At 44.6% G+C, this 15,658-nt stretch overlaps 1 protein-coding gene across 1 annotated transcript; it reads left to right on the plus strand.

The window, feature by feature from the left end:
* The first annotated feature begins 1,413 nt into the window (after positions 1-1,413).
* On the plus strand, positions 1,414-8,926 carry DEFB123 (defensin beta 123). Its single transcript, XM_008140976.3, has 2 exons — positions 1,414-1,596; positions 8,693-8,926. Exons 1-2 carry the CDS (start codon positions 1,539-1,541, stop codon positions 8,836-8,838), a joined length of 204 nt encoding a protein of 67 aa, XP_008139198.1. The 5' UTR covers positions 1,414-1,538; the 3' UTR covers positions 8,839-8,926.
* Positions 8,927-15,658: the final 6,732 nt, after the last annotated feature.

A 15,658-nucleotide genomic window follows, 5' to 3' on the forward strand; every position in this document is an offset into this window, starting at 1 on the left:
GGAACATTTTTTTCTCTCTCTCTCCTTTTTTTTAAAAATATATTTTTATTGATTTCAGAGAGGAAGGGAGAGGGGGAGAGAGAGATAGAAACATCAATGATGAGATAGAATAATTGATCGGCTGCCTTCCGCACGCCCCCTACTGGGGATCAAGCCTGCAACCCAGGCTTGTGCCCCTGGCTGGAATCAAACCCAGGACCCTTCAGTCTGCAGGCCCATGCTCTATCCGCAGAGCCAAACTGGCTAGGGCCATTTTCTCTTTTTTCTTCATATTTTTATTTATTTCTGAGAGGAAGGGAGAGGGAGAGAGATAGAAACATCAATGGTGAGAGAGAATCATTGATTGGCTGCCTCCTGCACACCCAACACTGGGGATCAAGCCCACAACCCGGGCATGTGCCCTGGCTGAGAATCGAACCGTGACCTCTTGTTTCATAGGTCGACGCTCAACCACTGAGCCATGCCGGTCGGGCTGGGAACATCTTCAAATAAAATCATAACTCGAAAGCTTGGGATTTTTTGTTTTGTTTTGTTTTACAGTTCAGTTGGTACTGTAGTTGAGCTACAAAAACACTTGAAGATTAGCTTGTAGGTACAACAGCCTCATGACTTTTCTAGTGTCTTGCTCTGCTTAACAGCAACAACAAGAACATCTGAGAGGGGTAGCGGGTTCACGTGTGGCTCACCCTTACTCTCGATGTACGGACCGCTGTGGTCCCAGCGTAATGTGAGGACAGAATCTCTTGTTGAACTTTACCCGGAGTGGGCCTGGCCTTTGAGTTCTCTCCCTCTCACCTCTAGGCCAGCAAAGCCTCGAGTTTGCAGGTGTCCTCAGGGCAAAACCTAAGAGTTCAGAGGAGAAACCCCAAATAGCTGGTTCTTGGGTCTCTGAGAAGGGGCACAGCCCGGTGCCCAGAGGCAGGAGCCTGTGGGTAAGGCCTCGTGCGTGGTTAGTACTCAGAGGGCAGGGGGCCGTGGCTGCTGGCAAGTCTGAGAGGGCACAGCCAGGCTGGTGCGGGGACCTTCATCTCTTACTATCATTTTCCTTCCAGTTTTAGCTCCAGGGACGTCGTACTTCTCATTTTCAACACCAACATACGCCTTTGTGCAGCCTTTCCTCTGCCTGGAGCACCATTTGGGCTCATCTGCCTGGGGATGGCCCTGCTCAGTGTCACCCTCTCTGTGAAGTCTACCCCACACGCAGCCTGGAGGATTCCGTGTACCTGGCGCCCCCTTGTGGTCCCTTCGTTTAGAGCTGGGTGGAAGGACGCGTGCAAGTCTTGGGCCGAGGGCCTAGTAGTTGCCCGAGCTCTCCCTGCTGACCTAAAAGACAAAGGCGGCGTGCCAGCCGAGTGCGTGGCTGCACACTGCGGCTCAGGGGGCGCGGGGGCCGTGCCTGTGGGCGGCTGAGGGCACGTGTGGGTGGCAGCTGTTCCGATTGGTCAAAGGGAGCGCAAGCCGGAGAGAGGCCGGAGCTCTCCCCCGGTAGCTTTGCCTTGGCCTGGGACTTGCAACTCCACCTTGGGCCACTTGCAGCCATGAAGCTCCTTTTGCTGACTGTGACGGCCCTGCTACTCCTGTCCCAGCTCACTCCAGGTAGGTCAGCTTTCAGAGCCGGCTGGAGGGGGCACCGTCACCAGCAGGTGCAGATCTCAGCCACGCCATCACGGCTCCCAGGGAGCATGGCCAGGTGGCCCAGCACCATGAGAGGGCATGGGAGGGGTGGGCAAGAGAAGCAGGAAGAGCAGAGGACAGTAGTGACCCTTTCGCAAAACAGTCCCCAGAATACTCTGGCTGAGTAAAGGTCTCAGTAAAGGTCTCCCCTGGGAACAGGGGAGAAAGCTCCTGTTTCCTCTTGCTGTCTCTGCGCCAGAGCCTGTGTGGGGAGCCAGGGTCACAGAGGCAAATGGCACGGCCCTGGGGGCGATGACAAATGCCATGTACAACCCAGAGTGACTCCAGCTGTGATAAAGGGAGCCAGGCGGCTGGGGTGCACCTGGAGGGGGGGACCAGCCCAGCCTGAGGGCCAGGGGAACCCTCCCAGAGGGCTCCTCCCACGTCCTGAAAAATGTGCAGAAGTTAGAAGGGGAAGGAAAAGAGGTGGAAGTCGAAGAGGTGCCCGGCAGAAATCACCTTCTGCGGAGGTCCAGATGTGCCCTTAGGGAACTGACACAACTGGAGGTGGGGGTGAGGGGTGGGGCCAGGGGTAAGGCTGAGGCTGGGCCTGGAATGGCTCAAGGGAGCTCTGGGAAGGAGAGAAGGGCCATCATTAGACCTGCCCGTTCCACCCACTCCAGCCTGAGCCACCGGGCCCCGCCTGCTCCGCTGCCGGAGCTATGCCCACCCCCAGGCTGACCCCTAACCTTCCCAGGTGTGGGAACGTGTGAATTTCCTCAAACACGCTGACCTCAGCCCTTGTGTCTGCCTGTGGGAAAATGCCTGACACGGCTCGCCTGGGGTAGAGAGGAGAAGCCCAGAACCCGGTTAGAAACTGCCCAGCTTTTTCTCACACTGGAACCCCCAGCAAGCAGCCCGGCTACCCAGTTCCAATGTCCTTCTTTCTTGAGCTGCTACAACAGTGCCCGTGTAGCGATGCCAGGTGGAGGGAGCAGCAATGAACACACTGAAATTTTGGTGAGCAAAAACATGTCGCTTCTCTATTTTGTGTAACTCATCTGAATTCCCCCTGGAACTTCCATCATGCTGGTGGGACAGTTGGGAGGGAGACGGAGCATAGGAGCTGTGCCTAAACTCGGCAGTTAAATATTCAGCCTTTCTAGCTTAAACTGGTCACCAAGTTCATTCTGTCCCTTTGAATAAATATTCAGTCTTTCAGCATTTCTCCTTTCTTATGCTCCCCTTCTCCTTCCCAGAATAGAATTGGGTTTAAGAGAAAGTCACTTGATATATCATTATTTCATTCATTGGTTCATTCAGTAAACATGGCTGGATAGATTTAATGTTCCAGGCAATGTGATAGGTACAAGAGAAAGAGCAGCGAACCAATCAGAACAAAGCAAGATAAGCAAAATCTCTGTCCTCTTGGAGCTTGCATTCTATTGAGGGAGATAGAAAAAATGTAAATAAATGAAAACTGTGGAATGTCAAATGATGAATATAATGAACAGAATAGACAGGAAAGGGGGATAGCAAATATGAGTGGGGTGGATTTGCCATTTTAAAGGTGTGCTCATGGACTGGCTCATTGTGACCTGAGGGAGGATAAGGGATAAGCCATGTGGGTTTGTGGGGTAGAACAGTCAATCTGGGGGTGCAAAAGCCCTATGTCAGGAGCATAAGGAATTGGGATAGGGCCCTATGCTGAACCTTCACCGGCTTTTAGGATGATGTCCTTCATTGTTTATGGTCAGTGAGTGTCCGGCTGGCACTTGCTACTGGATCCCATGGCTGATACGATCTCAGTCCTGGCAGAGCCCCACTGGCTCAGCCCTTTAGCTCAGCCAAATCTTCCATCTGGCCCTTGGGTTTAGTCTGTTCACACCCCTTCCACTGCCTTATGCATAGAGGTCTACTCTTGGTAAGTCCCACAGGCTCTTAGCTTCTCACTGGTTTTCCTAACCAGAGACACAGAGAATTAGGGACCTTCTGGTCTATTTTATGCCACAGGAAAGCAGAGGGAGATGCTCAGCCACTTCTAATCCTCCTCCAGGTGGCGCCATGATGTGCTGTGTCCAGTCTGTTAGCAATAACTGGGCAAGGAATGCTGGCCGTTTGTCCAGACCAATCTGGGTGTTTATAGCAAAAGATTCTCTTGCCCCTACTTTTCCCAAATTAGTTGTCTCTATGTCCTAGGTCGACCAGCAGGCCAATAGTGGGGAAGGGGTGGAAAGCCTTGGATTCTAGCTTGCTGATAGGTCACCATCAGCCTGGCTGGCCGAGGTGAAATAGGAGGTTTTAGTGGGAGTCTCAGGCCTGTAGCTGCTGCTGTTGCTGCAAGAAGTGGATTTAAGTGCCCACTTTCTCCTAGGGAGAGCATTTCCTGTCTACTTTCTGTTGGGTGTGATGGTGGCAAAGACTGAATGGGAGTTTCTTTAGCCAGACCCTCAGCCTTTGCCTCCTGTGGCTTATGGTAAGGTAGTATTATCTGAATCTATCAAGCTCACTTAATAATATGTAAAGGAGCTCTTTGAAATTGGAAATCCTGAGTGTTCTTGATAAATTTTGGTTCTTAAAACCATTGTCTTGCTATGAACTAAAACTACTCATCTCATTTAAGCTGAGCAATGACTTTGTCATTCTAACTGTTCTTTACTATTTCTCTAAAGCCCAAGAACAGCTTAATTCTGCTTTTTTGGCAACCAAAATTAAAGAAGAATGAAATACATATTACTTTAATATTTTCAAACTATTAAAGTTAGGTTACTTGTGGAAATTTTGGACATATCTATGAAGCCTGAGAACCCAACAGATATTAGATGTAAGTGGGACATGTCGCCTACTTTTCTATTACACCTCCTCATAGCACCCAGAGTTCTTCCTTTATAACATTCATTACAACTCTAGTCAATCAAATATCTGGGAAGTTATTTCTTTAATGGCTATCCCCACCACCACCACCACCACCACTAGACCGGAAATTCTAGGCAGTGTCTATTTCTAACTTGTTTCTAGTTGTATCTCTCATACAAATATATTCTCAATCTATCCATGTGAGTATTTCTCTAGGATAGACATCTAGAAAGAAAATTGCTGGGTAAATCCTGTGCCTAATATTAAAGTGTGTGAGTCATTGCTAATTCGCCTCCAAGGAAGCCAAAACAAAGTGTATGAGACTGTCTTTCCTCTCACTCTCACCCACAGTTCATCTTGACACTCTTGAATTTAAAATTGAGATTTTATTGCAATGGTTGGGGGGGCGTTGTAAAATAAAACACAAAATTCCAGATTATGAGCCCACATAAAATGAATGCACAGCTTAATGAATTGTTATAAAGCACACAACCTAGTAACCACAATCCAGATCAATAAATAGAACATTGACACCCACAAAAACCCCACCTGCCCCCCATCACAACTATCTCCCTTCCCCAAATTAAGCAAAATCTTGACTTTTATAGCATTCAAGTCTTTGCATTTCTTTATGGTTTCATTGCTAATGATGCATCCCTAGACATCCTATTTTTGTCATGTCCACTTTAAAAATCTGATATCCCTTAAGATTATTTAATGTACTGGTTACATCTTCGTCCCTTTCTTGTCTTTAGAACTTATCTGGTTATCTGGCATGACAGGATATTCTAGGCTCATCTTGTACACTCCTGCTGCAGATCATGAAAGTTCTGATTTTTTAAAATAGGAAAATGGTATTTCAGAACTATGATCTAGTGTTAGAGATATTCAATGCTACTAAGTTGGTCCTTCCTTTTTCTTTTCAGTAGACAGAGCTAGGAGGGAAAATCAACACATTTAAATGTATATAAAATACCTCATGAATTCATATTGATACTTTCTATTCAAAGTGAGGACTACAGGATTTGTAGTCAAAATATTCCATATTCCTTCTGTGTTTTCCTTCTTCCACACCAACATTCTCAGATACACTGTGTACTTCTTCAACTTCAGCTTTTCAAGTCATCTGTTATTTAAAGAACACCTTGAATTATAGTGTGAGTATTTTTTCTGATACCTTGCTCTGCTTTTTTCCCTCAAGCTCTCTTCTTGTCTCTATGTTGAATCTCCTTTGCCTGTCTTGAATGGTGGTCACTTTCTATTGAATTTTTCTCTTATTTCTTTATCATTTTTACTGAATTCAAATTTACATACAATAAAATGCCCACATCTATAATAATAAAAGTATAATATGCTAATTAGACTGGATGGCCTTCCAGACGAAGCCGGGGCTGCAAGGGAAGCCCGGGTCCCGGGTGCCAGAGGGAAGTCGGTGCTGGCAGCCGGGGGAAGGAAGGCCTACTCTTGCACGAATTTTGTGCATCGGGCTTCTAGTTTTAAGTGTAAAATGTCAGCTTCAACAAATGTATACATTCATGTAACCACTACCACAATCGGTATAATACATTTCCACCATGCCCCTTTGCAATCAGTTACCTCCCCTTCCCCTCCCCGCCTCCCCCACCCAGGCACCAGCAACCACTTATCTACATTCTGTCACTTTAGTTTGGCTTTTTTGAGAATTGGGAAAGACAAACAAGCTCATAGAGCTGTAAAATAACTTCCTCATGATCGAAATCAGCTAGCTCTGAAGGTTGTGATCTATCTAGACCAGGGACTGTTGACACTATTGGCAATTATTGGCATTTGGGGCTGGATAATTCTTTGTTGTTGCTGTAGTGTACATGGAAGGATGCTTAGAAGAATCCTTGGCCTCAACCCAATAATTGCCATAGTAACCCCAATACCACCACCACCGGTGTGACAAATAAAAATGTCTCCAGATGTCTCATTGCCAAACACCCCCTGGGGGGCAAAATCCCCCAGTTGAAAGCACTGCTCCAGACAACCATAGTTTTTCATTGAGCACAAATTTCCCCCATATTGGCCAAAGATAATCTCAAAGGAAACTTATTCTTGATCACAAAATAAATCTGGCCTAAACCTTTAGCAGAAAAAGGGAAACAACAAAGAGTAAATTATAAATTAATGAAATAGAGAGTGGTCATGGCACCAAACTGTCTAAAGAAAATAATTCAGCTGAGACAAATAGAGGTTACAGGCTTTATTCCGCTGACGGACATCAGGGAGCACTTGGAACCCAACTCTGAGCTGGCTTGGAGTTTTTATAGAATAAGGAAGAGAGGGATAATGTCATTGTTTGGCTCAAGGAGCAGATTTCATCTTTGCTGCAAAACTTGTGGTTGGAATAGTTGGGAACTGTTCCGGATTTTTGTGCCTCGTGGTTGACTCCATTAGTACAATCCCACCCCAACACTGAAAGATGGAACAGAGGGCCGGAGACCAGGGACCAGGACACAGGCTTTATTGGAGGAGAAGACCCTGCCGGCTCCCTTCCAGAGGAGAAAGAGAGGGCGTGCCGGGGTGAAAGCGCCTTTTGAGGGGAGGAAAGAAGGGGACGGGGCTTAGGGCACTCAGCACACGCTCATTGGTGGTTTCATGTAAGGCACATGATTAGGGACCTAGGGACTTAGGAATCGGGGGCTTAGGGTATTTGGCAGGTGCTGATTGGTGGTTCAATGTACAGTCCATATAAGGTGTTCAGGAATGTTCAGGCTGCAGGTGGAGTTTACGTCATACTCTGTCCATCAGTTGGGGGAAGGGAGGATCTATCATTCCAGGCTTTTGTTAATATTTTTAAAAATTGAGAGTCTGGGCAAGGTCAGGGGGTGAAGGTCCATCTTCTGTAACTGCTTCCAGCTGAGATGGGGCATCGTTAGGGGTGTCTACCCGGGGTCTCAAGGATTCTGGTGTTAGGTTCTGAATTCAATGCCAGATAGATCTCTCCCACCTTCTGGTTGGCGAACGCCTGCATAGGAGCCATGGGGTAGGTGAGCCAAAAACAGGTACTGTTTTCCGTGCTGGACGAGGGGTGCAGCAGCATGATTTCCCCAAGGAACTGGTTGGTGAAGTCTCAGGAGAGATCTTGTTGAGTCACTTGGGACGTAAAAGCTGGTCCTGAGGCTGCCACAGTGTCACATTTGGTTGTGCCCCAGGAGCTCCAGAAAAAGGGAAGTTACAAGTTACTCAGACATTTCAAAGGTATGTTATCATAGATGCAAAAAGACAGATAGGCTCCGTTAAGGTAAAGGTTGACCTTGTCAGTGAAGATACTGGCCTAGGACGTAACTGCCCACCATAACTGCATTTAGTTAAAGTTTAATTTCAGACCATCCTTTGTGGTAACTTTAGGTTTCTGAGTTTGCAAGACTGCCAAGCAGGCCTCCCCTGAGCTTGTCAGGTCAGCATGTGGCCCCTTTCCTCCACAAGTTTCAGTTTTACTTATGGGGATGGATGATAAGGGTGGATGCAAAACAATGTGAATGTATTTAATACCACTGAACTGTACACTTAAAAATGGTTAAGATGGTAAATTTTATGGTAAGTGTATTTTACCACAATTAAAAATAAAACTAAGTACAGCCACCTTCTTGATGAGGTGCCTTGGCAAAAACAAAACAAAATAAAAATTAAATTATGAAGAGAGTGATGGAATGTTAACAAAAGAAAACAAACAAATAAAAAAACAATATGGAAAAGACAAACAAACAATATGGATGAACCTTAAAAGCATCATGCTAAGTGAAAGAAGCCAGACACAACAGGCCACATATTTTATTATATCATTCCATTGACATAAAATATCCAGAGTAGGCAAATCTATAGAGAGGAGGGCAAATTGGTGGTTGCCCAGGGCTGGGGGGAGGGGAAATAAGCATACATAGATGCAGGGTTTCTGTTTGGGATGATTTTGAAAGTTCTGGAACTAGATGGTGATGATGGTTGTACAACACTATGAATGTACTTAATGCCCCTGAACTGTACAGTTTAAAATGCTTAAACTGGTGCATTTTATATTATTTGTACTTTACCACAATTTTTTTAAAGGAAGGGAAAGAAGTAAAAAGAAAGGACAGCAGGGGAAACTGAGGATCTTCTCTATCACATCTGTTTTAATCCTTTTTATAAACCGTTCAAATCCAGAACCTATCTCTTCTTAGGACTGACATTGTTTCCATTCTTCTTTCATTTTTTGTGTCAGGTGGCACCCAAAAATGCTGGAATCTTCTTGGCAAATGCCGCCACACATGCTCCAAGAATGAAAGGATCTATGTTTACTGCACAAATAATAAACCATGCTGTGTGAAGCCCAAGCATCAGCCAAAACAACAGCCCTGGTTATTTTGAGTTCTCTGAAGCCTAAAGCCATAAAAATGCAGATGAAGCTATTCTGAGTCTGAACCCCAAGGATTCCTGAATTCTATCAATAAACACCTCCAGCTAATTCCTGTGTTAGCCTGTCAGTCTACCCTTCCCCTACCCTATATCACAATACTTGTTACTATTTCAAACAAAAGATGTTCAAAATTTTATGCAGAAAATTAGAAGTCCTTATAGAAAGCCAACATTAATAGAGAGGTATACCATGTTCATGAATTAGAAGACTCGATATCTTAGAGATGTCAATGCTATACCAATTGTTTCCTAGATTCAATTAAATTCAAACCAAAATCTTTTTTTAAAAATTTCCCCCAGAATTTAATCAAAATTGTGCACATATAAACAAATATTTTGTTAGAGACATAGACATAGATGACAAAAGTATCAATAAAGCACAAATGTAAGTTAATGGCTAACTCTAAGAATATAGAAATTGGAAGAAGTGATGCTGATATTCTATTTTTTTAATCAGGTTGGTAGAAATAGAGATATTTTTATCATTGTTTTTATACTTTTACATTTTTTTAAGTATTTTTGTGTTCTCAATATATAAAAATCAAGCTTTTAAAAAAAGAGAGATACGGACCTCGGAGGGAAGGCAGGGGAGAGTGGGGGGAAGGGGGAGAGATCAACCAAAGGACTTGTATGCATGCATATAAGCCTAACTAATGGTCATGGACAACAAGGGGGTGGGGGCATACGTGGGAGGGGTTTGGGATGGGAATAGGGGGATGAGGACAATTATGTGATACCATAATCAATAAAGAAATTTAAAAATATATAAATAAATAATAAATAAATAAATAAAAATAAAAAAGAGAGATAAAAGCTATGAACACTAAGTGCCTTAAGAATTGTAAGACCAGAAAAAAAATGAAAAAGCTAAATCAGTCAAAAAGGCCTAGAAAAGAAAATATTTGAAAATTACACATCTTATACAAGATTTTTTTTCAAAATATGTAAAGAACTCTCAAGATCCAATTAAAAAAAAAAAGCAAACAACCCAGTAACAAAATAAGCAAAGAGTTGAACTGACACTTCACCAAAAAAGCTATGTATGTAGCAAATAAAAACATGAAAATTTATAAATATTGGAGAAACACAGATTAAAATCTTACCTAATAATAGAGAAACATGTAAATTGACCGTACCTCCGCTACACCCACAGCCAATCAGAATGAGTATGCAAATTAACCCAACAAAGATGGAGGTTAATTTGCATACATACCTGGGTCCTGGGAACCTCCTTGGCACCCAGGTCACTCCCAGCCAGCCATCGGAGGAGCCGAGCCTGTGATTGGAGGGGTGGCGCGGAGGGGGGGGGGCGCTTCCCAAGCCTAAAGCCTGGGGCTTGGGAAGGGGCCGAGCCTGCGACCAAACGCAGACCATACGGAAGTCAGCACTGAATTGCCCAGCTACAGCTTGGCGACCCAATACTGACTGCTCAGGTGGCTGAGACCCAGAAAGTGAGTCAGGGTCTGATCTGCAGCCTCAGTGGAAGCTGTTGATCAGTGTACTTACCTCTCTCTTTCTCTCCCTCTTTCTTTCTGATCTTCACCAGCAGCCAGGCTTTTCTTTCTCTCCCGGCCTCCATGGGGGCTGCTGTTAAGCCCCACCTCTTTGGTCAGGCCCAGAGATAGGCCTGGAGATGCTGACTGGCATAGAAATCAACCAATCAGAACCAAAGGTGGGTGCTGTGGGGAACCAATGGCTGCCTAGGAGGCGGAGCTTCTGATGCTGACTAGCATAGGAACTGACCAATGAGAACCAAATCTGGGTGCTGTGGGGAGCCAATGGCTGCCTAGGAGGTGGAGCTTCTGACACTGACTGGCATAGGAACTGACCAATGAGAAACAAAGGTGGATGCTGTGGGAAGCCAATGGCTGCCTAGGAGGTGGAGCTTTTGATGCTGACTGGCATAGGAACCAACCAATCAGAACCAAAGGTAGGTGCTGTGGGGAACCAATGGCTGCCTAGGAGGCGGAGCTTCTGACTCTGACTGGCATAGGAACCGAACAATGAGAACCAAATCTGGGTGCTGTGGGGAGCCAATGGCTGCCTAGGAGGTGAAGCTTTTGACACTGGCATAGGAACCGACCAATTAGAACCAAATTGGCCAGCAGAGGAGGGCAGTTGGGGGTGACATCAGGCCTGCAGGAGAGGGCAGTTAGGGGTGATCAGGCTAGCAGGCAGAAGCAGTTAGGGGCAATCAGGCAGGCAGGCAGGTGAGCAGTTAGGAGCCAGTGGTCCCAGATTGTGAGAGGGATGTCTGACTGCCGGTTTAGGCCCGATCCCTGGGACCAGGCCTAAAATGGCAGTCAGACATCCCGCAAGGGGTCCCCAATTGGAAAGGGTGCAGGTTGAGTTGAGGTAATCCCCCCTCTGTGCACAAATTTTATGCACCAGGCCTCTAGTTATAATATAATATTACTGCACACATATCAGAATGTCTAAAGTTAAAGCAATTGACCACAGCAATTGTTGACGAGGAACAAGTATTATCAACTGGAACTCCCATATGCTGCTGGTGGGAATGTGAAATAGTACCACTACTTGCAAACAATTGGGCAGTTTCCTAGGGAGTTCAATGTACCATACATTCTAACCATAACTGCACTTGATGAAATCATCTAACAATACATTTCTCAGAACATATCCCCATCCGTAATCAATGCACGACTATTGTGAAGCTAAGAATTTTTTTACCATGTCTTAGATCTACTGAACCATAATTCCTTAAAAACATATATTCATTTGTCCATTTAGTCATATACAAATATCTGTTGATCAGCTATTTGACAGGCACCAGGCTAGTCTCTAGTTATACAATATTAAATAAAACAAACATGGGCTTTGCCATTGTGGGGAGTCTACAAACTGTGGAGGAAAAAGCATTAAGCAAGAAATAATTTCAGTCCAACCAGCATGGCTCAGTGGTTGAGTGTTGACCTGTGAACCTAGAGGTCACAGTTCCATTCCAGATAAGGGCACATGCCCAGGTTGCAGGCTCAATCCCCAGTAGGGTGCATGCAGGAGGCAGCCAATCAATGATTCTCTCTCATCTTGATGTTTCTCTCTCTCTCCCTCTCCCTTCCTCTCTGAAACCAATAAAAATATATTTTAAAAAATAAAAATAACAAAAGAAATACTTTCATAATCACATACGATAGAAAGGCTATGAAGAGTATAATAATTGAGAATGGGGGTGGGGGATTATGAGAGAGCTATCAGGGTAACCCTCTCTCTGAGAAGGTGGCATTTGACCTGGGATCTGCAGGATGAGAACTCATGTTTGCAAAGAGTTGAGAGGGAGTTTGCAGAATATTCCAGGTAGATAGCATGTGCACAGGCCTTTTAGGAGGCAAGGGGCTTGTTCCAGAGACGGCTAAATCCTGGTATACAAGAGAAGAGAGATCCAAGATGAGGTAGACAGTGTGGTAGCCCCACAACACTGATGTTTGGATTTAAACATTTACTACATTATGTATTAAAGTAGAGGACATCTGCCTTCCCTCCAATTGCGTCTATTTACTCATTGCTCTGCTTCCTCAAATTATGCTTTCTCCACCCCTCCTCCCACAACCCACAGCACTCTTGACTTTTATTAAGGTAACTTTTCAGCTTCAACTCCAATTACGAATTACTTTATTCCCTATATTTCCCAATTCAAATCCTTGTAACAGAGAATTTGATTGATCCAGTTCAACATTTTTTACCAACCCATCTCGTGTGTGGGTTGCTGGCCAGGCTATGGAATTAGCTTGGTTTGGGGAAGTGCCCACCTCTTGTCCAATCAGCTGCGTCTGGGGCATAGGGGAGAGTAGCTGCCTGGTCTGCATATACCTGTCATTTCACCCAAGGCTGTTTGCAGGGCTAGAAGAGTATAAATTGGAGGGACATGCACAGTGTCCCATTGTATTCACTTTTCCGTGTATCTTTGAATGAGCTTCTATAGGGAAGAATATGTCGCCCCTCGCCTCATGAAACCCTGAGCCCCTATGCTTAGAGGGAACTGAACATCAATAAAACATGGGCCTTCTTGGTGGAAGTCTGAGGAAGGGGACAACTCCTCTCTCCATCTCCTCGTGAGGTCCCATAATCTGTTGGTGAGAGCTTGATTTTCACTGGGTCCTATTGGACCAAATGCTTCCTTTTTATCCTATCTAATAAAAGGGTAGTATGCAAATTAACTGTCACTCCACTGCACAGATGGCGGTGCCCATAGCCACAAGATGGCGGTGCCCAGTCCTCTCAGCCCCACTGGAGTCCCCCTAGTCCTGGGAGGCGGCCGCTGAGAGCGGGCAGCATGAGCGGCCTGGCAGAATGCTTGCTTCGTTGCCGTGGCGACCATGTAAGCATTCCACGCCTGGCCACGGATGGGCCTCTTGGCCACAGAGAGCCTCTGGGCAGTGGGCACTGAGTGGCCAGGCCCTGCAGAGAGCTACTGGGGCATGGATTCGTGCGCAGGGCTACTAGTAATAAATATTTTGCAATGCCCCCTTTTTGTCCTTAAAATAAGATTCATAAATGTCTGCCCTGGCCAGTTTGTCTCAGTGGCATCAGCCCACGGACCAGAGGGTGGCAGGTTCGATTCCTGGTCAAGAGCACATACCTCAGTTGCAGATTCCCCAGCCCTGGTACGGGTGCATGCGAGAGGCAACCAATTGATGTGTCTCTCTCACATCGATGTTTCTCTCTGTCTCTCCCCCTCCTCCCTCCCTTACATTCTCTCTGAAAATCAATGAAAAAATATCTTTGAGTGAGGTGTTTTTTAAATATATTCATAAGTATTATAACCTATCTACTCACATAATTTCAAGAAAAATCAAATTAAGAGCTAACTATAATATAAAGGAGGATAGAAGAAACTTTTATAATAATATGTATTATGGCATTTTAAGACCTAATAAAATAGTCAGATCTTGTACCGTACACAGCATGAGTGTAACAGCTACAAATGCAGACATAAACAGGTGTGCTGAGTGTACACCTCAAATACTACCCAAAGCATTTGCTGTCTGTGTCCTGACTTTCCAAAATGGTGAACATTTTGGGCAAAGTGCTAACCAGAACAAAGTATAAGAATCCCTTGATAATACAAAACAGCCTTTGATTCTAGGCCGGAGAATTATCCTGAGTCCCCAACCTACTAAATTCCAGTAGTGGCCCCATTAATTTTGATAATTGAAAAAATAATAATAATAATGCCACCAGCAAATTCCCAAAACAACCCCTAGAGGGCAGTATCTCTCCTTTGATCTAGCCAGTAGCAGAGTTCCCTTCCTGGATTATCTTCTTTCTGAGACCAGTGTAGCCTGCATCACAAGCACCGGTCACTTACACAAATTAAACCACATGTGCTCATAAAAACAAAGAGAAATAAGGTTTTCAGGGATTTTTTGAAACTTTTTTTCTCACTTTTTAAATCAAGTTAGTTTTGCCTTTCTGTTTTGTTGTTGTTCGTTCGTTTGTTAATTCTCACCCGAGGATATTTTCTCCATTGATTTTTAGAGAGAGAGGAAAAGAGGAAGGGGAAGGGGAGAGAAACATCCATATACCTACCAGGGGGTGGAATCAGGAATCAAACCCCGACTCTGGGGCGCAGGCCAACGCTCTAATCACTGGGCACACCAGCCAGGGTAGTTTTGTCTTTCTTAAACTTCATATAAATGGAGTCATTTAGTGTGTACACCTTTGTATTTGACTTCTTTGCCTTAACCTAGTTTTTTAGATTAATTCATGTGTGTATCAGTAAATTATTATTGTTTATTGAATAGGATTGTACCATATGGATGTAACTCAATGTATCCATTTCCTTATTGGACCTTTGAGTTGTTTCCAGTTATGGGACATTATAAATAAAGCTGCTATAAGCATTAATAGAGAAATATTTATATGTGCATATTTCTATTTGATTTTAAAGTAACTCTGCAACTGTTTTTCCAAAGTGGCTGTCCACATTACATTCCCATCGCAATGTGTTTGCATCCCAGCTGCTCTATATCCTCACCAGGACTCGCCGTGGTCGGCCTTGCTTTTTGTTTTAGTCATTCTGGTAGGTGTGTACTGGTATCCCACTGTGGTTTTAATTTGCTCTTCCCTGAAGGCTAATGGTTTTGAGAATCTTTTCATGAGCTTATTTGCTACTCACATACCTCCTTTTGTAAAATGTCTGATCAAATATTTGCCCACTCTATTATTGAGCTGTCTTTTCTTACTAATTATGAGTTCTTCATACATTCTGGAAATGAGTCCTTTGTTGGATGGATGGATAGATGGATAGATGATAGATAGATGATAGATAGATAGATAGATAGATAGATAGATAGCAAATATGAATAATCACAGTCCAAAGAAGCCAGAGGAATCCCTCCTTGAGCCAGTGCCTGAGTGGAGATGAGAATTGTCTCGGCTTCAGTTGCAGCAAAAGCACCTGGCAATGAAGGCATCACACTGCATTGTGGGATCCCACTGTGGAGAGATATTTATTTTTCGTAAAAATGGCCCCTAAACATAACCAATCAGTTCCTTTGCTTTAATGTGTTCCATTGATCGAGGAAAAACTTGCTGTGTTTGTCTGTCTCCATGAGGGCACATTTCTGAGTGCTTTTCAAGGGCAATTTGAGTTACATGTGATTGTCACCTGGCTCTCCAACATAAATGTACTGGTAATGCTGGTAAAATGAACAATTCCACTCAACACTCTGCCATCAAAACCCCAAGTGGGGCCCTAGCCAGTGTGCCCAGTGGTTAGATCACACACACACACACCCACACACACACACAC

This window comes from Eptesicus fuscus, chromosome 12 (assembly GCF_027574615.1).
Source record: "Eptesicus fuscus isolate TK198812 chromosome 12, DD_ASM_mEF_20220401, whole genome shotgun sequence".
In the NCBI taxonomy this organism is placed as follows: domain Eukaryota; kingdom Metazoa; phylum Chordata; class Mammalia; order Chiroptera; family Vespertilionidae; genus Eptesicus; species Eptesicus fuscus.

Excerpts from the sequence above, each read along its gene's own strand:
- DEFB123 (XM_008140976.3), top strand. The coding sequence starts at position 1,539 with ATGAAGCTCCTTTTGCTGACTGTGACGGCCCTGCTACTCCTGTCCCAG. Across the intron at positions 1,597-8,692 it reads CCTGTCCCAGCTCACTCCAG|GTGGCACCCAAAAATGCTGG; the intron begins GTAGGTCAGCTT and ends TTTTTGTGTCAG.